Source organism: Mus caroli, unplaced genomic scaffold, assembly GCF_978045245.1.
Source record: "Mus caroli unplaced genomic scaffold, Mus_caroli_1 scaffold_18, whole genome shotgun sequence".
Classification (NCBI taxonomy): domain Eukaryota; kingdom Metazoa; phylum Chordata; class Mammalia; order Rodentia; family Muridae; genus Mus; species Mus caroli.
In genome coordinates, this window is record NW_028227273.1 from 6,282,450 (window position 1) to 6,306,924 (window position 24,475).

Sequence of the window (24,475 nt, forward strand, 5' to 3'; positions counted from 1 at the left end):
CTCCAACCACTTCCTTAAAGCTTTTGTTTTGTAAGGATGCCCTTCCTCCTGGTTCCTTTTATGATGATGATGTCATGTCCCAGAGTGATGCTGATGATGTCATGCCCCAGAGTGATGTTGATGATGTCATGTCCCAGAGTGATGCTGATGATGTCATGCCCCAGAGTGAGGCTGCTGACACTGCAGCTTTACCTTCCTGGTTGTTTACAACATTCCACCATAACCTTTTGTTAACAATTCTCAAGAATTCAAATAAACAACAATAGGAAATTCTCAATTTGTTTCAGTGAGATTTCATTTTAGTTTTCTCCCTCTGTGTGTATTTGAAAATTAATAACCTTTCAGACTTTTGAAAAAACAAACTAAGCATCAAAGACAACCCTTAAATTTATCTTAATTAATAAAGGCATATTTCAACACGGACACTTCAGACATTGGGACTAAGACTTTGCACATCTGCCTATGATCTGGGACTCCTGTTTAATGTCTAACTGCTCTAAGGTAGCCTCTTGAGACCCACAGTCCCGAGTCCCCAGCAAGGCCCAACCAACCACCCCCCAACCTCTGCCGCAGCCCACCATCGCTCCCTCATCAGGACCCACCACACTTCTGCCCCAGTGAGGTCCCACTGCATCGAACCAACTGCTTCCAAACAACCATGTAAGAAGAGTGGCCATTCCCATTGTGTTACCAGGCTCTTTCCTTGGCGTAGGGCTGGCAGGAGCTGCTAGTGTAGGAGTCTCAGTCCTAGTAACTGAGGATAAAAATTACAAGGCTCTATGGATGGCTATGGATGCAGATATACAGGAGATAGGTAGAAAAGTCCGTCACGGCCCTGCAGGACGCCCTGTCCTCCCTGGCAGAAGTAGTCTTACAGAACAGAAGAGGCCTCGACCTGCTGCTCCTCCTGCAGCTTAGGTAAGGAATGCTGTTTCTATGCTGACTAATGAGGGATGGCCAAAAAATCCATGGCCTGAATCAGAAAGAGAGTATAAAACAAACAAACAAACAAAACAACAGTCTCAGGGTTAGTTTGAGTCCCTCTTCGACAGGTCTCCATGGCCTCTGCCCTGACCCTTTTATCCTACTGAGGTTGGCCTTGATTTATAATCCCTACATAATCAATCCTTTAGTTAGGTTTGTTAAGGAACAGATTTCCACTGTTCAATTAATGATTCTAAAACAACAATACCAGTCCACAGAAACATCTCAAGAACTCGAAATGGCCCACACTGAAGGGGGAATGATTTAGGCAACAGCGAGAGGACAGAGACAGGCTGATTCCATGACAGGATTCACACTGGCAGGTCAGTAGACTAGGCCTAAATCTCTGTTTCCAAGAACTGGGCAAGTCCAGGCAACCGAGTTACTGGGAAAACCCCAGGCCTTGGGCAGCCAATCAGAAACTTCCCCCCAACATCAGAACTTGCCCCAACATCTGTCCTGAGACAAGGGCAAAGGGTCAGCAACAGTTTCCAGGCTTCCCCAACAACAGTTTCCAGTCCCCACAACCCCCAACAATGGTTCTGGAATGTCCCTAGATCTAGAGCCAATCAATTAAGATAAATGTCACCTGTCCCCTCCCTGGAATTCCCCTAATGTGCTTTCAATTGGGCCTGCAAGGTCACTTGGGCATGTCCATCTTGGTAAATTGTAGACCCCAGCATGCTGGACTCTGTAGAATAAAACACTCTTTGCTTTTGCATACTATACGAGTCTGGGTATCATTCTTCAGCAAATCATGGACCCTTACAAAATGTTATGGTTACAAATGATGAATCATCTTACTCAAATATTTTAAATATGTATTTAATTTATTGTGCCCTTGTTAGCATACAAACAATTAAAATGAGTTAATGTTTTGCAACTGAAGTTATATAATTTATTTAGCTTACTACTTATAATATAGTACACTGACTTATTTTCTGAGAATTGATACTCAACTACCCAGCATTTTGTTTTCTAGAAAAAAAATTAACCAAGAAGAAAATATCTTAGGTCAATGTTATCAGCAAATACTTCTCTGTACAATTAGATAAACACACAAATAAAATAAGACAACTAAAATAAAACCTACAACTTTGTTTTCTCCAGCTCCATAATAAATCTAAGTCACATAGCTTTACCCTTACCTTTGTGGAGAAGAAAAAGGTTGCTTCTTTAAGGCCTGCATAAGATTGGGCTTATATTCTGGATCAACACACCACAAGGAGCCTTTTCCATTAACCTAGAAAAAAGTTGTGCAAGAATTAGTGTCTTGGACCTATCTATCCTCCAACTGCTCTGCCAAGTGTATGGGGGACCCTGGGACCCTCCCTCCCTGCCAACTGCTGAGTCCTAGCCGAAGCTGAAGTGTATGGGGGACCCTCCCTCCCTCCCACAATCCACCTAGGAAGCGGACGTGAGCCTGCCATGCATGATTGGTTGCAGTCACCAGGAATTAATAAAACCTGCTCTAACCCAAGATGAGAGAGGTTGAAATTTATTTATACCCAGGCTTAACATTCATTCATTCATTCATTCATTCATTCATTCATTCATTTATGGGGAGAGAGATAAGACATGAATCAGGGGTCAAAGGAAAACATACATGTATTGGTTCTCTCTTTTTACTGTGTGGATCTAAGAACTCAAAGTCGAGTTCTTCACCCTCGGCAGCAAGTGCTTCTAAGCCGGACCCTGTGTTTTCAGGCCTGATTCTTTGGGAGACAAATTAAACTTACTTATTCCTTTCCCCCACACCCCTTCCTTGCATAAAGCCATGTGTGATGTAAGATCTGATGCATTTATCTCCACATTGCTTCCATTTTCTATGTTCTCAGTCACAGCAATAGAGGGCAACCAGTGAGATCTTTTATCTTTGAATACCGTTTCATTTTTATAAAATGGCATAATGAAAAAATATTATTCCACAAGTTTAAGATCTGGGGCTGGAGAGATGGTTTCAGCAATTAATAGTACATTGTACCAGACTTGCAGAAATCTAAGTGTAGTTCCCAACACCTATTATCAGAAGGATTACAACTTCAGACAAGCACAGGGACTAACACCCTCCGACCTGCAATGGCTCACACACGGGTACACAGATTCTCATAAACGATGTGGAATTTTAAAACATCCTAAAAACTCAAGATACTCAGTACTACTTACTGACTGGTCATGTGAAATTGGACAAATTGTTGATTCTGAAAGTCAAACCTCTCACATTTTACTCATAAAATAAAGATTCAAGGTCATTTCAGTGAATTGTAGTAAGATTCAGATAAAGTAATTTATAGCTAAGTGACATGGCTAAAAATACATGAGCATTAACTTGTTATACTGAAATTGGCAAAGGGTGTTTATTGAAGGGGAATTCAATAATACAAAATAAAAATGAAACTAAATTTTCAAAAGGTTAGGTGATAAACAGTAAGGTATAAAACTAATTTGGGGAAGAAAGCTGCTTCTCTGGTGAAAAGTCCAGCTACAAGAATGGAACAGATTTAAACACCCTGGCAACTGAGACATGCAGAAAAAGGAAACTGCGTGTCTTTAACACATTAGCACAGGGAGAAATGGGCTGGGATGCGAACTCTGGCACTCAGTAGCAAGAACTACAGAAACAACAGGAAGCACTAGGGTAAGTGTGGTGCAACCCAAGTACTTCAGAGGCAGAGGCAGGAGGATTGTCCTAAGTTCAAGATCAGCCTGTTCTATATGGGGAGATATGTCCCAACTAGCAGTATTTAATTTGTGTGTGTGTCTATCTGCCTGTCTGTCTGTGCCTGTGAGTGTGTGTGCCCTGTCTCAAAAACCTAACAAAAATAACAAAAAACTAAGCAGCAGTTAAGTTTTTCCAAGAAACCTTAAGACTTGCAAATGAAGATTTAGATTAAGTGTTAAAAGCTAACTTAGATGAAATAAATCATTTAGACAAGATGATAGACATATTTTGACAACTGGGAAGTAAAACTAAATGTCAATACTTTTATCTTTTGCTCTAATTAGGTTTCATACGCATACGTAATTTTTCATGCACTGACCAATACAATTCTATAATCACCCATATTCTACTTTGGTATTCCAGGAATACTTCCTACAAAGTGTTTGGTTCAAGTTTTGTTTTCAAATTCTACAGTGAGAAGACTGAAAATTGTTTCTGATCACAGTAGAAAAGCTATTTCCTTGAAGCAGCAAATTGTAAAAGCTGAGAACTTGCAGTTTCAGGACATTTAAATGTCCTGAGCAGAATTTCGAATTAACAGCGAGGCCTCAGTTGCCATGGCAACACCACCTTTCACTGGGCCTGTTCATGAGCCATTAGTAACAAGAAATAAAACTATGTATTTGCTCATATATAGAGTTTGAAAAATGATTTTTAAAAAACTCTTCTCCCTTAAAATTTGCTTAAGTGATAAAACCCAAATGGTCATTGTCCTAACATAAAATCGTCTATAAGAAATGAAGTGCCTGGACACTTACTGGAAAACAGAAAATATGCATTCTCCTCTTCACTATCATGAACTTTAAAGCTCTAAGAATGGCTTCGAAGGTTCTGGAAAAAGGGCTACATTAAAGGGGTGAAATGCAAAGATCCATCTTAAAAGTTTTGAATAATAAATCCAGAGAAGATACAATTTACTATTTCTGAAATATTATTTCTTGCCTTCTACATTAAGAGTTGTCCGTACAGCCGGGCGTGGTGGCGCACGCACGCCTTTAATCCCAGCACTCGGGAGGCAGAGGCAGGCGGATCTCTGAGTTCGAGGCCAGCCTGGTCTACAGAGTGAGTTCCAGGACAGTCAGGGCTATACATAGAAACCCTGTCTTAAAAAAACCAAAAGGGTTGTCTGTACTAATCTAGGCAAGATTTAATTCCGTGTGTACGGACTAAAATCCTAGTCATAATTTTCACTTACATTTAATAAAAATTCAGAAAAACAAAGTTTTACTCTCTAGGCCTGGGGGACAGGGAAGGACTTGACCCCTTAGATCTGATTTTTGTGAAATGGTGCGGATAATACAGAGGGGTCAGAAAACCAGACCTTGCCTTCTGGGGGGAGGATTACATCTCTAGATCCAGAAGAGGGCTGTCAAGGGCACTCAATTGAACCTCAATTTAATGGAAGAATAACTGACCTATCTTCCACAGATGTAAAGAAAAATACATTCTGAGACACTTAAAAAGGTTTCAACAAGACAAACCCCTGAGGTGTGGTGGTACATTTCCACACATGCACCTTCTCCTCTGCCCCTGAAGGTAGTAACACTCACTCCTAAATCCCAAACAGCTTTCTATTCTCAGCCACATGGAGCCTTTTCCTCTGAGGTTCCGGAGACATTCCATCCGGCAAAGAAACTCCTCAAGACAGAACATAAACAACTCCATACAGCTCCAGGAAGTCCATAAAACATACAGACTCACTATGCCCATCCCTCCCACATTAAAAATAAAGACTGCTGCCGGGCATGGTGGCGCACACCTTTAATCCCAGCACTTGGGAGGCAGAGGCAGGCTGATTTCTGAGTTCGAAGCCAGCCTGGTCTACAAAGTGAGTTCCAGGACAGCCAGGACTACATAGAGAAACCCTGTCTCAAAAAAACCAAGAAAGAGAGAGAGAGAGAGAGAGAGAGAGAGAGAGAGAGAGAGAGAGAGAGAGAGAGTGTGTGACTTCTACAAGTCACTCACACTCTTCAGGCAAGACAAGCTGCAAAGCTTCTGAAAGAAGCAGAGAGCAGCTGAGCTGCCCTGAAGAGGTGTAGACCAACTGAGCCACCTGAAAAGGACATGTTCCAATCCCTTGAGCTGCGTGCAGCTTATGCAGTGTACTCCAGATTCCCAGCTTGTGTGAGCTGTCCCACGTTGGGGCAGGCTTTGCTGATGGAGTTGTCTTGGAGTCATTTCTGCTCCTGTAAGTAACCCCTTACACATTAAGCAATTCAATAAAAAGCTGGAGTTTGGTACCCGTACCTAAGGCTTCTCACCTAACCTTGTGATAGCTTGCCAGTTTTTGCTCCAGTGTTACAACTTCTGAATCCTACTTCTCATGGACAGACTTTTCTCTTTCTCAAACTCTACCTAAACTTGAGACAGTATCCTTCCCATGCATTCTCTAGCTCTTATTCCCCATCCCTTCTCTGAACATTTCAATTGCTCAGATTAGGTGTGGCAGCACAGACCTGAAATCCTAGCATTTAAGGAGACAGAGGCAGGCAGATCAACATCAAAAGTTCAAGCCTAGGACTAGAGAGATGGCTCAAGGGTTAAGAGTACTGGCTGCTCTTACAGAGGAACTGGGTTCACTTCCCAGCATCTGCATGATGGCCTACAACCACCTTGCCTCCAATTCCAGGTAATTTGATGCCTTCTGGCCTTTTTCAGACTCCCGTATGTACACAGTGTACTCACATGCATTTATTGATGATATACACATTAAAGAAAATGGAGTAGGGTGGACATGGTGGTGCATGGCTTTAACCCCATCAGTTGGGATGGCAAAGCAGGCAGAGTTCCAGACAGCCTGGTCTACATACTGAATTCTAGGTTAGCCAGGGCTACATACTGAAAGCCTCTCAAATTTAAATAAATAAATAAATAAATAAATAAATAAATAAATAAATAAATAAAAATGGATGAATGAATGAATGAATGGAAATTTTTAATGAGTTCAAGGTCACTGTATTCAGGCACCTATCTTTGAATACATGGTCCTCAGTGGTGGAACTGCTTGGGAAGGATTAGGAGGTGTGGCCTTGTTAGTGGAAGGGTGTCACTGTGGGTGGGTTTTAAGGTTTCAAAAGCCCACGCCAGTCTCAGTCAGCACTGTCTCTTCTCTCTCTCAGCCTCATGCTTGTGTCTCAGATGCAAGCTCTCAACACCATACTCACCTGTTTCCTGTCACTCCTCACGTTGATGGTTATGGACTCACCCTGAAAATATAAGCCCCCAATAAACTTTCTCCTGCAAGTTGTCTTGGTCAGGGTATCTTTTTCTTTCCACAACTTATAGAAGGGTTTATTCATGGCTTATAGTGAGAGGGTTAGAATCCATGATGGAAGAATGGAAGTACCAGGCAAAAAAGGGACAGGAACAGCAGCAGAGATTTCACACATGTCTAGATCCACAAACAGGAAGCAAAGAGAGAACTCACTTGAAACTGCAGTTTTTCTTTCCTTTTTTAAATTTTGTCTTATTGGATATTTTATTTATTTACAAATGTAATCCCCTTCCCTGGTTTCCCCTCCAGAAACCCCCTATCCCATCCTTCTCCCTCTCCCTGCTTCTATAAAGGTACTCACCTACCCACCCACCCCCACCTTCCTGCCCTGGCATTCCCCTATACTGGGACATGGAACCTCCCCAGGATCCAGGACCCCTCCTCTCATTGATGTCTGATAAGGTCATCCTCTACTACATATGCAGCTAAAGTCATGGATCCCTCCATGTGTACCCTTTGGTTCGTGGTTTAGTTCTTGAGAGCTCTGGGGGGTTCTTCTTGGTTGATATTGTTGTTCTTCCTCTGGGTTGCAAACCCCTTCACCTCTTTCAGTCCTTTCTGTAAGTCCTCCACTGAGGACCCCTACTCAGTCCAATGGTTGGCTGTGAGCATCTGCCTCTGTATTTGTTAGGCTCTGGCAGATTCTCTCAGGAGACAGCTTTATCAGGCTCCTATCAGCAAGCACTTCTTGGCATCTGCAATAGTGTCTGGCTTTGGTGTCTCTATATGGGATGGATCCCCAGGTAGGGCAGTCTCTGGATGGCCTTTGCTTCAGTCTCTGCACCACACTTTGTCTCTATAATTCCTTCCTGTGAGTATTTTGTTCCCCTTTCTAAGAAGGACTGAAGCACCCACACTTTGGTCTTCTTGAGCTTCATGTGGTCTGTGAATTGTATATTGAGTATTCTGAGCTTTTAGACTAATATCCACTTATCAATGAGTGCATACCATGTGTTTTCTTTTGTGACTGTGTTATCTCGCTCAGGATATTTTCAAATTCCATCCATTAGCTTAAGAATTTCATGAAGTCATTGTTTTGAATAGCTGAGTAGTACTCCATTGTGTAAATATACCACACTTTCTGAATCCATTCTTCTGTTGAAGGACATCCGATTTGTTTCCAGCTTCTGGTTATTATAAATAAGGCTGCTATGAACATAGTGGATCACATGTCCTTGCTCTATGTTGGAGCATCTTTTGGATATATGCTCAGGAGTGGTATTGATGCATCCAATTTTCTGAGGAACCGCCAGACTGATTTCTGTTAAGCTGTACCAGCTTGCAATCCCCCCAGCAGTGGAGGAGTGTTCCTCTTTCTTCACATCCTCACCAGCATCTGCTGTCACCTGAGTTTTTCTTTTTTTTTTTTTTTTTTTGTTTTTCGAGACAGGGTTTCTCTGTGTAGCCCTGGCTGTCCTGGCACTCACTTTGTAGACCAGGGTGGCCTCGAACTCAGAAATCCGCCTGCCTCTGCCTCCCGAGTGCTGGGATTAAAGGCATGCACCACCACGCCCGGCACTGAGTTTTTCATCTTAGCCATTCTGGCTAATGTGAGATGGAATATCAGGGTTGTTTTGATTTGCATTTCTCTGATGGCTAAGGATACTGAACATTTCTTTTGGTGCTTCTCAGCCATTTGGTAGTCCTCAGTTGAGAATTGTTTACCTCTGTACCCCATTTTTAATAGGGTTATTTGGTTCTCCGGAGTCTAACTTCTTGAGTTCTTTGTATATATTGGATATTAGCCCCCTCTCAGATTTAGGGTTGGTAAAGATCTTTTCCCAATCTGTTGTTTGCCTTTTTTCTTATTGATGGTGTCCTTTGCCTAACAGAAGCTTTGCAATTTTATAAGGTCCCATTTGTCAATTGTTGATTTTAGAACATAAGCCATTGGTGTTCTGTTCAGGTAATTTGCCCCTGTGCCTGTCCTCAAGGCTCTTCCCCACATTCTCTTCTATGAGTTTCAGTGTATCTTGTTTTATGTGGAGGTCCTTGATCCACTTGGACTTGAGCTTTGTACAAGGAGATAAGAATGGGCCAATTTGCATCCTCTACATGCTGACCTCCAGTTGAACCAGCACCATTTTTTGAAAATGCTGTCTTTTTTCCACCGGATGGTTTTAGCTCCTTTGTCAAAGATCAAGTGACCATAGGTGTGTGGGTTCATTTCTGAGTCTTCAGTTCTATTCCATTGATCTACCTGTCAGTCACTGTACCAGTACCATGCAGTTTTTATCACAATTGCTCTGAAGTACAGCTTGAGGTCAGGCATGGTGATTCCCCCAGATGTTCTTTTATTGTTGAGAATAGTTTTGGCTATCCTAGGTATTTTGTTATTCCAAATGAATTTGCAAATTGCTCTTCCCTAACTCTATGAAGAACTGAGTTGGAATTTTGATGGGGATTGCAGTGAATCTGTAGACTGCTTTCAGCAAGATGGCCATTTTTGGTATATTAATCCTGCCAATCCATGAGCATCGGCGATCTTTGTAGGAGTCTTTCTGAAATCTGAAAACCCACCCCCATAACATACATTCTCCAGCAAGGGCATACCTTCTAATCGTCTTCAAACAACCACAGAGGAGCAAATATGCAAATGTTGGGAGACTTACAGGAGATCTCATTCAAACCACACCAACCATGCCTAGTCCTACGGTGCCTCAAACCTCTCCCAAAGGGTGGGAGATGCCAGGATGGGGGCTCCATAGTGTACACCCATGGAGTCCTTTCTCCGACTGTCCAATGCTAGACTGTGAACTTCTCATTCCTGGCCTCTGAAAATAAAGTTTTCTTTTCTGTCCTGTAACATGACCTTCTCGTGTTTCCTATAGGAGAAGCCCCTCTTTCCCTTCATAGTCTTCTCCCCTGTCCTCGCAGGGATCCCTCCTGGTGGGGCCATTAAACCCCCATCTACCAGTCTACACTGTAGCTGCTTGTAGCATGTAGTTCCTATGAACTTGCTTTAAGCTCTGAGTGGACTGCACTACCGGGCCCTGCCCAGAGAATATTGGATCCATGGATGAAAAACACAGACACACACACGCAGCTCAACTTCAACCTGCCACCTTGGTTCAATTGCTGGGCACTTCTAATCTCCTGTAGCTAGCATGTCCTTCCCACTATTCTTAGCTCAGCACATCTTAATCTTCCCTTAGCTTAGTGACCCAGTTGCCTTCTCCTTGTTCAACAACCCAAAACTGCCCTCAGCTAGTTTCGTTTCTAATCTCTCACCTGGGGAAGTGGCCTATGGTGGCTCCCCCAAGATCTCACATGGCTGGTCACCTTTTCTCCCTCCAAAGAATGGCGAAATTTCCCTTCCCCGTCTTGTGTCTCTTAGCCTGCCTGACAGGATGTGGAAGTCCCGGCTCTTTCCTTTGTTCAGCAATTGGCCCCTGGCATCTTGTTTGATAGATGAACCAACTGGGGGACAGGATCTTAGCATCAGCACCACCATCTACAGCTGCTTGTATTAAGAATGCTAATTATGTTCCACCAAACACCTGTTTGTATGAGTGTCTGCACTTAACTCCTGGGAGCCTGCTCCCCACCCCCACCCCCGTTGGTTCTGATTGGTAATAAAGATGCCAACAGCCAAGAGCTGGGGAGGGAGACACAGGCAGGATTTGAGGATTCCCAGGTTTGGGGCCAGAAGAGAGAAGGGATGAAGGAGAGATCCGCCATGCCAGGAAAGTGTGGAGGGAGGAGAGATGTGATGCCTGAGAGCTATGGTTGCCATGTTAATGAGCTGGGAGAGTCTGGCCCAACTGAGCAGCCCTGAGTCCAGAGAAGCCAAGATAGAACATAAAATTGGTAAATAACTGAGGATTAACTGCATGGAGGTTAGACAGTGGCCCAGCTATATCAAATATATAAAAGCTGTGCGTGTGTTTCATCCGGGAACATAAACCTTGGGGCGGGCAAACCCTCCATCAGGATTTATTAAGTAGAAAATACTACAACAGCACACCTTGTAAACACAGAGCTTTAGCTGTCTCTCTGGATCAGCATCCAGAGCTCCTAGGAGCTCCTAATAATCACGTGACTCCCAGGGCATCCGGCTGAGAATTTCTTGAAATATATTGCATGGCTGGTTCTTGGTTCTACCAAGATATTCAGGCATTTCTCTGAGCTGCACTTATCCCTGCCTTTGGGGCCCCTTTGGTCCTTCCTTCTGTCTTTCTTAGGCAGCTTCCCTCAGAGCTCTTGCCTTCCAGACACTGCCTTGAATATCTGTTTACAGCCTCTGTTATCTGCACTGGCTGAAGTCTAGTGTGATGATAACATACGTGGGAGGCCAGGGCAGAAGGATCATGAGTCCTGCCTAAGCTAAATAGAGAAGCCCTATCATGAGAAGAGAAAACAAACAAACCAACAAAACTTTAATGCTAAAATAAAAGCTTTATAAAAGGAAAGTTGGCTTTTGGAATTCTGAGATGGCAATCACCTTTTCCATATTGACTTTGTGGTTCTCATGAGCAATCCCCAGCGGCCTAGGAGGGCGTCTAGAGGGGAGAGTGACCAGCTCTCCCGTGGGACAACCACTGGGCTGTCCACTCTGGCTCCAGGGCCCTTACCCTCCCTTGGATCCCAGCCTGCTCCCTCTGCTTGAGGGAGTAACTTCTTCTTCTTCTTTTTCCATATAGCCCTGGCTGTCCTGGAACTCAATCTGTAGGCCAGGCTGGTCTCGAACTCAGAAATCCACATGCCTCTGCCTCAAAAGTGCTGGCATTAAAGGGGTATGCCACTACCGCCCTGCGAGGGAGTAACTTCTTGCTGCCACTTTATGGGTGATTTGATGAGCTTGGAGTTCCCTTTTCATTTTGTTTGTCCTTAAAAATCATAGGCTAATTAAAGGAACACACCAGCCTGAGGGCAGAGGGTAGATAACTTGCCCACCATATGAAAAGCCCCAGTCTTGGCCATGGTATCTTATCACAACAATTTAAAAGTATCTAAGACAGCCATCCTTAGCTACACATTGAGTTTGATCTCAGCTGGGTTACATGAAATCCTAACTCTACAAAGACAAGAAGAGAGGTAGAGAGGGAAAGAGAGAGGAGGGGAGGGGAGAGGAGGGGAGAGGAGGGAGGGAGGGAGGAAACAAACTCATTAAATAAAAATCAAACAAGTAAAAATGAATATAAAAGAACTTTCAATGTAGTAGTCTTTAAAAAAAAAACTTTAGAAACTCAGACGCCTAAGTATTTGGGAAATACTGAGCTTTTTTTTAAGGTTACAAAATAATACCCTCTCCCCCTGCCACACACTGTAGTCCACTCTCCCCTCTCTAGTTTCAGAGAACAAGAGCCTGAAAATGTTTGCCTACCTTCCTGAACATTCACCAGCAGTTGAAAGGTTGGTGATCATGAGCCCTATGACCAATCACTATGTAAAGCAAGGATAAGTAGGTAGATATCCATACGTGATTACTGCACTAAGACTTTTGACTTTTAAAAGCGTTTATACCTTCCCCAGTAGGATATAAAAACTTGTACACAACTATAATATATATTGTAGAAACAACAAACAAAGGGCTACAGGAGCCAGGAGGGAAGGAAAGAGAATAAGTTACTGAAGAGAACACTAAACTAAAAAGATAACAGTGAAAATAAGTTTTAAAAGGAAAAACAATTATAAGGTTAATGGTTGCCGGTTGGTGATGGCACACACCTTTAGTCCCATCACTTGGAGTCAGAGGCAGGCATCTTGAGTGTGAGGTCAGCCTAGTCTACAAAGTGAGTGCTGGGACTACACAGAGAAAGCCTGTCTCAAAACCATGCCCCCCCCCCCCCCAATTAACGGTAAAGAAAGAGAATCCAATCAATATGAACATGGTATTCTGTACTAGGCCAGTGATTCTCAACGATTCAATAAATACAGTTTCCCTAGCTGGGGTAACCCCCAAACATAAAATTATGTCATTGCTACTTCATAACTATAATTTTGCTACTGTTATAAATCATAATGTAATGTCTAGTATGCAGATGTCTGATCTGCCACCCCAGTGAAAGGGCGTTCAGCCCCTAAAGGCATCAAGACACAGTCTGAGAACTACATCATGCTTATCAAGGAAAAAATACATTTCTAAAGATATTCTTAGCATATATAGAGACACGTGTATACACGCACGCACGCACACATACACACGCACACACGTATGTATGTCAATTGATAAGTACTTAAACATGTATAGGTATTTTATTTCCTAGAGTCTAACCTTGGTTTTGCAGACCAGGATCAAATAGTTTTACCTATCTGGGTCTTATTTTCCTGGTCATGAAATAAGATAGTTCATCGGGATAATGTATAAATTCCTTTCAAATTCTATATCCAAGTAACTTGGCAACAGGACGAACAAACATCAAGCTTAGACTCTGGGGTCTTAGAATAAGAAAGAACAAAGTCCCAATTGATCTCTAGGTTAAACAATTAGTTGTGAATTAGGTCTGGTCTTTAGGAAAACTTAATAGACTCATTAGCACCTAGATGTGTAAAACCAAAGGAATGGATACTATTACCCAAGAAAACACAAACCTGAAGAGGCAAAAGTGAAAGTGCCTTCCTAAACAACTATTTACAAGTTACTGTAAAAAGAGCTGGGTGGTAGTGGCATACACCTTTAATCTCTCACTTGGACGTAGAGGTCTGCAGACATCTGAGTTAAAGACCAGTCTGATCTAAGCTCCATTAACAGCCAGGGCTGCACAGAAAAACTGTCTTAAAAAACAAAACAAAACAAAAAAGTTAAAGTAAAGAAAAAGTATCCAGGGACGTATGAACATGGTTTCATGTACTATGCAAATCAAGTAATTTCTAGAGCTATCCTTACCTCACAACACAATGTCAAAACAAGTCCACAGACTTAGACATGAAGCAAGTATTACTTATCAACACTTCAAACCCTACATCTTTATTACAACTATATCCATGTGTGGTACTATGTACAATTCTCTTTTTAGAGAATCCAGACAGTTTAGAACAACAATGCACTATCATTTACAAATGAAAGAAAGAAAAACCTTATCACACCCTTGTTCTGACCTCAACACTGAAGCCCTAGTAACTTATAACATTCAGCCTTCACATTCATTGTGCCTTTCCACTCTATGCGCCTACATTTCTCACTTGTACAGGATGAAATACTGCCTTTGTATACCTCCTACTTCTAATATAAATGAGCTACACTTTCGTTATGTTATACTGGATAAACAGGATATATATATACATATATATATATATATATATATATACTGACATAGTTGGAGAAATTGGGCACATCAACTCAATGGGGCTAGAGAGACATATCAGTGGTTAAAAGAATGCAGTACGGCTTCTAGAGAAGCCAAGTTCAGATCTTAGCACCCATATTAGGTAGTTCGCAAATGCCTTTAACTCTAGCTCCAAGAAATCCAACATCCTGCTGTAACTTCTGAAGACACTATAATCAAGCACAAACCCAGAATCACACACACAGCTAAAAATAAAATCTGCTGGGCAGTGGTGGCATACACCTTTAATCCCAGCACCCACCCGGAAGGCAAAGGCAGATGAATCTCTGAGAGCTTGAGGAAGGTCTGGCTGGTCTACAGAGAGTGGATTTCCAGGGCTACACAGATAGACAAATAAGACAGATAGGAAGGAAGGAAGGAAGGAAGGAAGGAAGGAAGGAAGGAAGGAAGGAAGGAAGGAAGGAAGGAACTTAGGTGGTCTGGGAATAGTGGCAGAGTACTTTCCTAACAAAGCATGCTCAAGGCTCTAAATTCAATTTCAGATAAGGGGAGGGAGGGGTGGGTAACCAGGTAGAAAAGAAGCGTCAAAGAATAATCTAGGTGCCAAAAGCAGACTGAATGTAATTTTAGTAAGTTTCTTTCAACACTAAGAAATTTTAAAACACCATATATTAAAGCAAATGAAGACTATAATTAACTTCGAGCTAACCTGATATGCCTTTATTTCTCTTGGTCTTGAGTTTTACAGGACTATATTAATTCCCTCACCAGACAGAACGATGTTTATGAACACTCACCTTGCCATGACTTCTTTCCACTTTCTGAAAGCATTTATTCAGGGATAGATTATGCCGAACAGAATTCTTCCAGCCTGTAGGTGCAGTGGCAAAGTATGGGAAGCGATCCAGAATCCAGCTGTAAATTTCTTTGACAGGCAAACATTTATTTGGCGAGTGTTCAATAGCCATATAAATGAGAAGACTAAAGGAGTATGGGGGCTTTGAAGTTGCTGATTTTTTTTCTGGGTTCTGGTAGCACGCTGGTCCAAAGGATGGCATCTCATCTCCCTCTATGTCATACAGTGGGCTGACCATGGGAAGGCCTTCACTTCCAAGCCTGAGGTTTGTTAGAAGGTTACTGCTCTCATGAAGCCAGTTCAAGTTTGTTAGCTCATCATCTGCTGACTCACTGCCCACAAGAGTGGCCTTCGGCCTGGCAGCGTCCCCAGCCTCAGGCAAACTTCCCATTTTGTAAATCTGACTCAGTCCTGCAACCTTCTCAGCTCCTGGGGTCTCAGCTCTCTTATCTGGAGTCATTCCAATTACTGGACCCATTTACTCGTATATTTCTGCAATAAAAAACAAATTACCAATGAATGTAAATCTAAAACTCTAGAAGAGCAAATAAACATTCACATATATTCAAGTTAAGAAAATTTGCAACTGACTATGCTATACAGTAAATAAATAAACACACACACACACACATACATATTTGGAGTTTCTTGAGGCAGGGTCTCTTTTTGACAACAGACTGTCCTCAAACTCAGAGAGCCTCCTGCCTCTGCCTCCCGAGTGCTAGGAATAAAGGTGGGCACCACCATGCCCAGCTCCCCATATAATATTTAAATATAAAATAGTTTTTACAGTTATAATGCATACAAAGTACTAGTTGATTTATATTATTTGAAAGAATAAACAGTAAATAAAATGTAACTTTACAGCATCATACGTATGGCTGATAATAATAAAATTAAACAATATGGTGTAAATAGCAAAGTTTCTAGCCCACAATAACCAGTAGTAGCTATTATTAAACACAGTGGGGCTAGTGAGATGGCTCACTGGATACAGCATAACAACTTGAGTTCAACTCCCAGACCCATCAGGTAGAAGAAGAGAGCAAATGCCTGTGAGTTGTCCTCTGATCTCCACAGGTGCACAGTGACAAGTATTATGTAGTGGTTTCCACACATAAGTAAGTATAATAAACACTGTATCATGACTTTATAATTTATCCTCAGTATCTATATTTTACTGTTATAGTTATACACATTGTTCAATCTTTAAAATACTCAAATTTGAAAGTGTTTAAACAATAATTCCAAATAAATCTTCAAGTCTTAAATATTTATCATTTAAAAAAAAAAAAAGAGCCGGGCGTGGTGGCGCACGCCTTTAACCCCAGCACTTGGGAGGCAGAGGCAGGCGGATTTCTGAGTTCAAGGCCAGCCTGGTCTACAAAGTGAGTTCCAGGACAGCCAGGGCTACACAGAGAAACCCTGTCTCGAAAAACCAAAAAAGAAAAAGAAAAGAAAAGAAAAAAGCCATTCCTAGGACTGTAGCAATGGCTCAGTATAAGAGCACTTGTTGCTCTTGTGGAGGACCTGGGTTAAAGTCTCAGCATTTGAATGACAGCTCAACCATCCATAACTCCAATTCTAAAGGATCCGATGCTCTCTTCGAACGTCCATGGACACAGGGCCCATGATGGCCCCATTACATGTAAGCAAAAGTAAACCAGTTCTGTTTTTATGTCATACTAAAAAAATTCTCACATTAATTAATTGTCACACACACACACACACACACACACACACACACACACACACACACATATACTTGCACACACCAAAAAAGCCCACATAAATGAAATAAATCATTTCACATAGTTATTTCTCTATGTAGTAAGAAAATATTTAATATTTATTGTCTTGCCAATTTTGTATTCCCTACATTCATTATTGGCTAAGGTAAATTGGGAATAAATTTGCTGTTTTGTTTTGTTTTTTAAATCCAATATTTTACTTAACTCTGAATTCCCAATCATCTCGGCCTCAACAGATCCCACTATTATAGGATGTTTGAACTGCCATAACAAATAACTCTTCCCAGAGCACAGATGACCAGAGGGAAGGATATACTAGTGCTACTTAATTCATTTCAGTATACATAAAGATGTCTTACTTTTAAAGACAGCAAAAAACCTATAATCAATTTGACTGACTCGTGCTTATTTAAATAAAATGGGAGACATACCTATAGAGCTCCATTTTGCTTAGACCACCATCAACAGGCCACTCATGAACTATGAAATCTGTCTATTTGCATCCTGGGAGCTATTATTGATTTCTCAAATAGTGATAACATCAGTCAATATTGTGAGGGCCAGTCACCTTGGAATCTGTGTCAGTTAGCCATCAATTAAAGTTGAGACAGTTATGAACCTTATTATTCTATAGATGAGGAGGAGGACTCAGGCTAAACACCCACACCCATGCAGGCAAACTCAGAAGCAAAAGTCTAGCCGCAACATACCATGGCAATAGTGTATAAACGTCACCCATGAGCATTTGCTTTTCCTGCTGACTCAGAGTCAAGGAACTTCCACACAACTGATAAAGTCAAAAGTGCATAGAGATATCCAAAAAAGCCGGGGCCGGGCATGGTGGAGCACACCTCTAATCCTAGCACTTGGGAGGCAAAGGCAGGCAAATTTTCGAGGCCAGCCTGGTCTACAGAGTGAGTTCCAGGACAGCCAGGGCTACACAGAGAAACTCTGCCTTGAAAAAGCCAAAAAGTCCTATAATAGGAGCACTAAAATACTAAGTGACCTCTGTTTACTCAAGGGCAGAATGTATAGACAGGATCTGAAACCCTATGTAGACAAGTATGACCCTGAACTTCAGGTCCTGCAGCTTCAACCTTCTGAGTGCTGGAACTACAGGCCTGTGCTGTGGTGACAGCTGGTTTGTGAGGTGCTGGGGAAGGAGCCTCCCAGATCTCCTTTCTCATTCTGAAAGCTATAACCATGAACAAGATTAATTCAACTTGCAAATTCTGAAAGAAAGGTAAGTGCATCAGCTTACACATTTCTACTTAATAGCTAAACATTACAACCTTTGAGCCACAGGATCGTGTGCAGTCATGGTAAAGACACCTTAGAAAGTGACCCCCGAGAAGCCTATCATGCTTTGTGACTGTTTACTACTTCCTCCCCAGCCTGTATCTCTTTCTTAATAGTTAATGAACTTGTCATCAAACTTAGAGGGTACAAGCTGTGACTTCTCATGTCTGATAACAACCTCACTCGTTTCACTCTGGCGCAGTCAACGATAAGGCTTTACCTGAGTGGAGGTCTTCAAGCAGAAAAGGAACTGCCTGGCCTGCTCTTGGCAGTGCTGGGCTGTCTTTGCTACAGATAACACCAATGTATTAATGTATTGTAACAGGTACTCAAAACTCAAAATCTCTTGACTAAGTATTATCAGAAACTAACTTATATGGGGGCAAATATGGTTTTCTTCTAAAATACAAGTTTATAAAAATTCCTTTATTAGGTTCTTTTTGGGTTCATAACTATGCTGACCGGTGTTCACACTATTATGATGTATGTGTCCCTCAATCCTGTTACAATTCTGGCATATTACCACACTGATATGAATTTTAAAAGGCCATTATTTAGGAATGGAGTATAAATGGCAGCAAATGTGCTTCAGTGTTACAGGAAAACTCACGGTGAAATAGAAGGCTGGCATTTCCTTAGCAAGACTGGCAGTATTTTCAAGGAGAAACAAGGAATTGTTTTACACTATCATTTTAGAGTTACTAAAATCACTCTATCCAAACAATGTCTGCCACAGCAGACTTAAATGCCAATAGCAAAAGTACGTGAGAAAATACTGTCACTAGCAATCAAGGAAATAAAAGAAACAAAACAACATCTGATGCTAATTATTATGTGGCACAGAACATGGTATATAATAAGCATAGTATTAGTAATAAAAAAAGTATTAGTAATTTGAAAAAAATCAACATTTCTGTCCAAAAACATATAAATTAGATCATGTACATTTATAACCCCTCTACAACCTGCCCTCTTCCACCTCCACCCTTACAAATATCCAATGAATCATTTAAGTTGGAAAACTACTAACTTTCATGTCCTACAATAGAAAAATTGCAATTACCTATTCAATCTACTATTTGGTAGCCACTAAAACTGACCTTATAAAACAATAACTGAAATAAACAAAAGAACTTGTAAAAACTAGAGGATAGTATATTTAAAAGTTGTTTATATCATTAACTTAGTAATGGCCTTTGTCTTTCCAAGTTTTCTTTAATGTCTTTATTTTATAATTTAAACTTAAGCTCAAGCTCAAGGTTCTTGAGAAGAATGTTGTGGTAGATTATTTTATTTGTAGTAGTTACATAGAGCACACACACACACACACACACACACACACCACGGCAACTCACAGACTTACCAGGAAACTCCAGGTCTACACAGAAATCACCTCTTAAATGACTAGAACAGCCTATTCTATTACAAAGCTTTTTCTATAACATGAATTAGTCCATCAATTAATAGAGATTATTTTTTGTTTTGAAATTACAAAAAGATTAAGTATGCCTCTCCCCCATCACCAAGGACACACATGGGCATGGGAGCCATGACCATGGGACTTCTCAGAGTGCTGCAATAACTGTTTCCCCATCTTCCACATAGTGCAACACTCACTTCTTCATTCTCTTTGTTTCATGTACTATATTTATAACTGGACTCTGCCAATGTGTCACTTAAGAGAATCCTTCCAATCGCTGGGATTTAAGCAATTTATAATAATTTAAATCTCAAAACATTTAATATTTTATTAATGTAAAAAAAATTCCTTATTGCCAGCTGTACCCTATACCAACATTCTTAGACATAAAAGAAATCTTTAAAATGAACACCATAGTGGCTCACAACCACCTGTAGCTCCAGTCACAGGCGCGCATATATACACACACAAGGTGGGGAGGGAACACACACATATAAAATTAAAATCTTTAAAAAGATAACCTAAGGGCTGGTGAGATGGCTCAGTGGGTAAGAGCACCCGACTGCTCTTCCAAAGGTCCAGAGTTCAAATCCCAGCAACCACATGGTGGCTCACAACCATCCGTAACGAGATCTGGCACCCTCTTCTGGAGTGTCTGAAGATAGCTACAGTGTACTTACATATAATAAATAAATAAATCTTAAAATATATATATATAAAGACAGGTTAAAAAAAAAAAGATAACCTAAGAAATCTAGAAAAAGGGGTTGTTTTTACTTATTGATACCATTCTCAGTAACAAAAGAAGATAAAGCAACAAATACAATATATCGTCTAATGAAAATGTACAGAATTATATTCACTTAGATTCAACTCCTTAGAATCTACTGTCCTCTATCAGAATTTTTATCAAGTTACACACAAAAAAAATCCATCTATTATCAAGATCCTTCTGGCTGGGTTTAATCCCAGCACTCAGTAGGCAGAGGCTGAAGGATCTGAGTTCAAGCTCTCCTGACCATTCTGCCCCCCTCTCTTCCCCTCCTCTCCAGCACCCTGCCTGCCTGAATACTGCCATGCTCCCTGTCAGGATGCCATGATGCTAAAGGACCTCTGAAACTGTACCGTAAGCCCCCAAGTAAATGATGTCTCTCATAAGAGTAGCCTTTGTTATTACAGTGCATCCTCATAGAACAGAACAATTAATGAGATAGGGACCATTAGATATCCCAGCTTTTACTAGGGTTTTAACATATTTTTTAAAGTTCTCCATTATAAATAGTGCCCATTCCATAACACCCAATTCTGAAGGCTAGAAGACAGATTTAAAATCTCAAATGTAAGGGCTGAAGAGATAGTTCAATGATTGCAAGCACTGACTGCTCCTGCAGAGGACTGAATTTGTATCACAGCACCTACATGTCACCCAACAAGGAAAGTGAATCTTTCTATTTTTAGGTTGCAAACAAAACAATTTGAAAACATTCACTATTATCTAAATCATGGGATTAATTTATTCTAATTTTGTTTGCCTTTTTTTTTTTTTTTTTTTTTTACCTAGACCATTAAAACTACAATATATTGAAATGGAAACTCCAACACATAGGAACTCTGATATGTCCCTGTACTGGCTGGTTTTATAAGTCAACTTGACACAGGCCGGAGTTATCACAGAGAAAGGAGCTTTAGTTGAGGAAATGCCTCCATGAGATCCAGCTGTAAGGCATTTTCTCAATTAGTGATCAAGGGGGAAAGGCCCCTTGTGGGTGGGACCTCTCTGGGCTGGTAGTCTTGGTTCTATAAGAGAGCAGACTGAGCAAGCCAGGGGAGGCAAGCCAGTAAAGAACATCCCTCCATGGCCTCTGCATCAGCTCCTGCTTCCTGACCTGCTTAAGTTCCAGTCCTGACTTCCTTTGGTGATGAACAGCAGTATGGAAGTGTAAGCCGAATAAACCCTTTCCTCCCCAACTTGCTTCTTGGTCATAATGTTTGTGCAGGAATAGAAACCCTGACAAAGACAGTCCCTAAATTAAGTTCCCTTGCATATCTGTGCCTTAAAATTGTTCGTACACAGCATACCTAACTCTAGACAACGGCTATTCATCCTTCACATTTCACCTTAGAAACTGTAAGAATGGTCTAACATAAAGATTAAGAAGAGGCCTTCGGGGCTGGTGAGATGGCTCAGTGGGTAAGAGCACCCGACTGCTCTTCCGAAGGTCCAGAGTTCAAATCCCAGCAACCACATGGTGGCTCACAACCATCCGTAAGGAGATCTGACTCCCTCTTCTGGAGTGTCTGAAGACAGCTACAGTGTACTTACATATAATAAAGAAATAAATCTTAAAAAAAAAAAAAAAGAGGCCTTCTTCTACTCTTCCACAATTAAATAATAATTATTATTATAATAATAAGCCCTGCAACACCTGAAATGGCTTAATACACTTCTTTCCAACAAACAGGCTGAAACTTCCACAAGGGCAAAACTGTGTGTATTTTGTTTTCTGCTCTAATGTTTGTTGTATGACGAATCAAAGCTCTGCTATTATGCTACTTTGGTATCTGAGAAATGGTATGATTCAATCTTACTAGAATAATCTAGTAATCAAAACTGAATTCAGGTGGTGCATCCTAGCACTTAGGAAACTGTAGCAGAATTTTCAGGTAAGCCTACACAAGAGCAAGATGTTGTCTTTAAACACACACTCAAATTCAAGTATTACTGGCTTTCCTGTAGATAAATGTACATATGTACATATATTAGAGAATAAAAGAACACTTGTTGATGTTTATTGATAATAGATATCATTTAAAAATCTTTCCTGAAACTACCTCATGAACTTTGTAACAACCCTACCCGATAGTTACTATCACTGGGTTCTACTTTCTATGTGGAAACAGGGAGATTACGTGGTTTATGACTCACTGGAAGGTGCCACTACAGAGCCCGCAGGACTCTGACTGGCGTCCTACCCCAGAGGTTAAGGAAATCTTCCTGCCTCTGCATCTCAAAATATCTAGGAATATGTGCAATCACATCTGAATCAGATACTCTCTAAATAAATAAGCTCCAACACGTTCCCCAAGCACTACCCCAGCAATACTGAGCTATTTAAATCCAACTATTTCTCTTTACATTTGGAATGCACCTACCCTATTCCACAAGGGGTGGCTAGTAAATACTAGTCAAAATTAGAGCAGTCAAGGAAATATCTGCAACCGAAAAAGAATCCTAGGGTCACCCCTCCCTTCCTAAGCCTCTTTACTAGATCCTTAAATGCTAGATCAACTAAGAAACAGAAAAACAAAAACAAAAAACCCAAAAAAACAAATGTGGGACTTTTTGTTATATAAATTACTGTAAAAAAATGTGACCGTCCCAAAAGTTAAAACGATCCCAGAGAGGACTTCTCCAGATAGCAGCTACAGTGTATCAAATTCCTGACTGTTCACAACCAGCAGATAAAGACAGCAACTAAGGAAGGCTGGGAGTCGTGTGCAAGGCCCTTGTTTCAATCCCCAGTAACAAACAAACACTGGTGTATAAGACTCACAGAATGATAGGGCCTGTCTGTGTAAAATGAGGGCAGCTGCTTTCCTTTTGTCACTTATTACACTGAACCCAACACTATCAGAGGAATGATGGATAAAATTATCTATATTGATTCTAGCATCTATTTAAGAAATACTAAAGACGTGGAAGTAAGGGACACCTGTGCACACTTCACGCGCTGTTATACACACACGTGTCTGTTCCAGGATACATACAACATATATACAGAGACTATCTTATGTATTGTATGGATGCAACACCTGTCATTTAAAAAGCCTATAGCCTATGGCTTAGGCAGGAAATAAAAGGTAAGACATCCGGAAGGAGAAAGGATTCTGGGATAGAATGTGAGGCGCATGAAGATCCAATCCACCCAGGAAGATGTGAGATGGATGCATGCTACCTAAGCACCCATAGTAAGACAAGTGGATACCTTAAGTTTTGATCTAGTCAGAGTAGAGCCTAGCGATATGACTAAGATATCTGTAAATATATTTTGAGTCTATGAGCATGGGGCTAGGAGGCAGAGCCAGGTCTAACTTCACACACACACACACACACACACACACACACACACACACCAGGCATGTCTATCTGTGATAACAGCACTTGAAGAACAGAACTTTAAAGTCATCTTTCCGTGCAGAGTTGGAGAGGGAGAAAAGTGGGTAGACAGACAGACAGACATTCAGTCATTGTAGGCAGAATACAATGTATCCATTTTTTATGCCCTAGCAAACCCCGTAACATTTAGTGAGCAAACATTTAAAAAATAATTACAGCAGAATGTCATGCTAGGTAACTGCACAGTAAGATTTGGAGTCAAGCAAACCCACCAGCCACCAACTCACCTACACGGTCTGACAGATGACTGAGCCTGCCTGGGTCCTAGGCAACCACACCTATTGTTGAAATCACAGTAACAAAGAAAGTGGTGGTGTTCCTGCCAGTGCAGGCATCTGAATAACGGCTTCTCTATCAAGCATTCTTTACTGCTCCAGCTTGGGGCAGATCAATATAGAAGCATTTCATTCTAACAACCCATTTTCTTAAAAAAACAACATGGATTTTTACTATGACAGATTTTTATTCAAAACCCAGCCAGCACTACATTGACATAATGTCTCACTATCTGTTTCATATATATGCAAAACACACTATTCCCTGCAGGGCCATCGCTGAGAATTATAGACTCCTGTGTCTAGCAGGCCAGGACACAACAGGCAATAAGAGTTAGCAATTATTGATATTATTGATAAATGTTCAATCAGTACAAAAGAAAGGTTTACTTCAGACTGGAGAGATGGCTCAGTGGTTAAGAGCTCATTATTCTTCCAGAATATATTAATTCAACCCCTGCACCCTTGTCAGGTGGGACCCAAACGCT

At 41.1% G+C, this 24,475-nt stretch overlaps 1 protein-coding gene across 4 annotated transcripts in view; it reads right to left on the minus strand.

The window, feature by feature from the left end:
• The window catches only part of Foxn2 (forkhead box N2), a 42,832-nt gene that overhangs the window by 11,881 nt on the left and 6,476 nt on the right, over positions 1-24,475 (minus strand). For all 4 annotated transcript variants that reach the window (XM_021186453.3, XM_029471336.2, XM_029471334.2 and 1 more), the window contains exons 2-3: positions 15,007-15,557; positions 2,133-2,227 (exon numbers count right to left, since the gene is read on the minus strand). In XM_021186453.3, coding sequence (XP_021042112.1) covers positions 2,133-2,227; positions 15,007-15,543 — 632 coding nt within the window. In that variant the 5' untranslated portion in view covers positions 15,544-15,557. The remainder of the gene's footprint in view (positions 1-2,132; positions 2,228-15,006; positions 15,558-24,475) is intronic.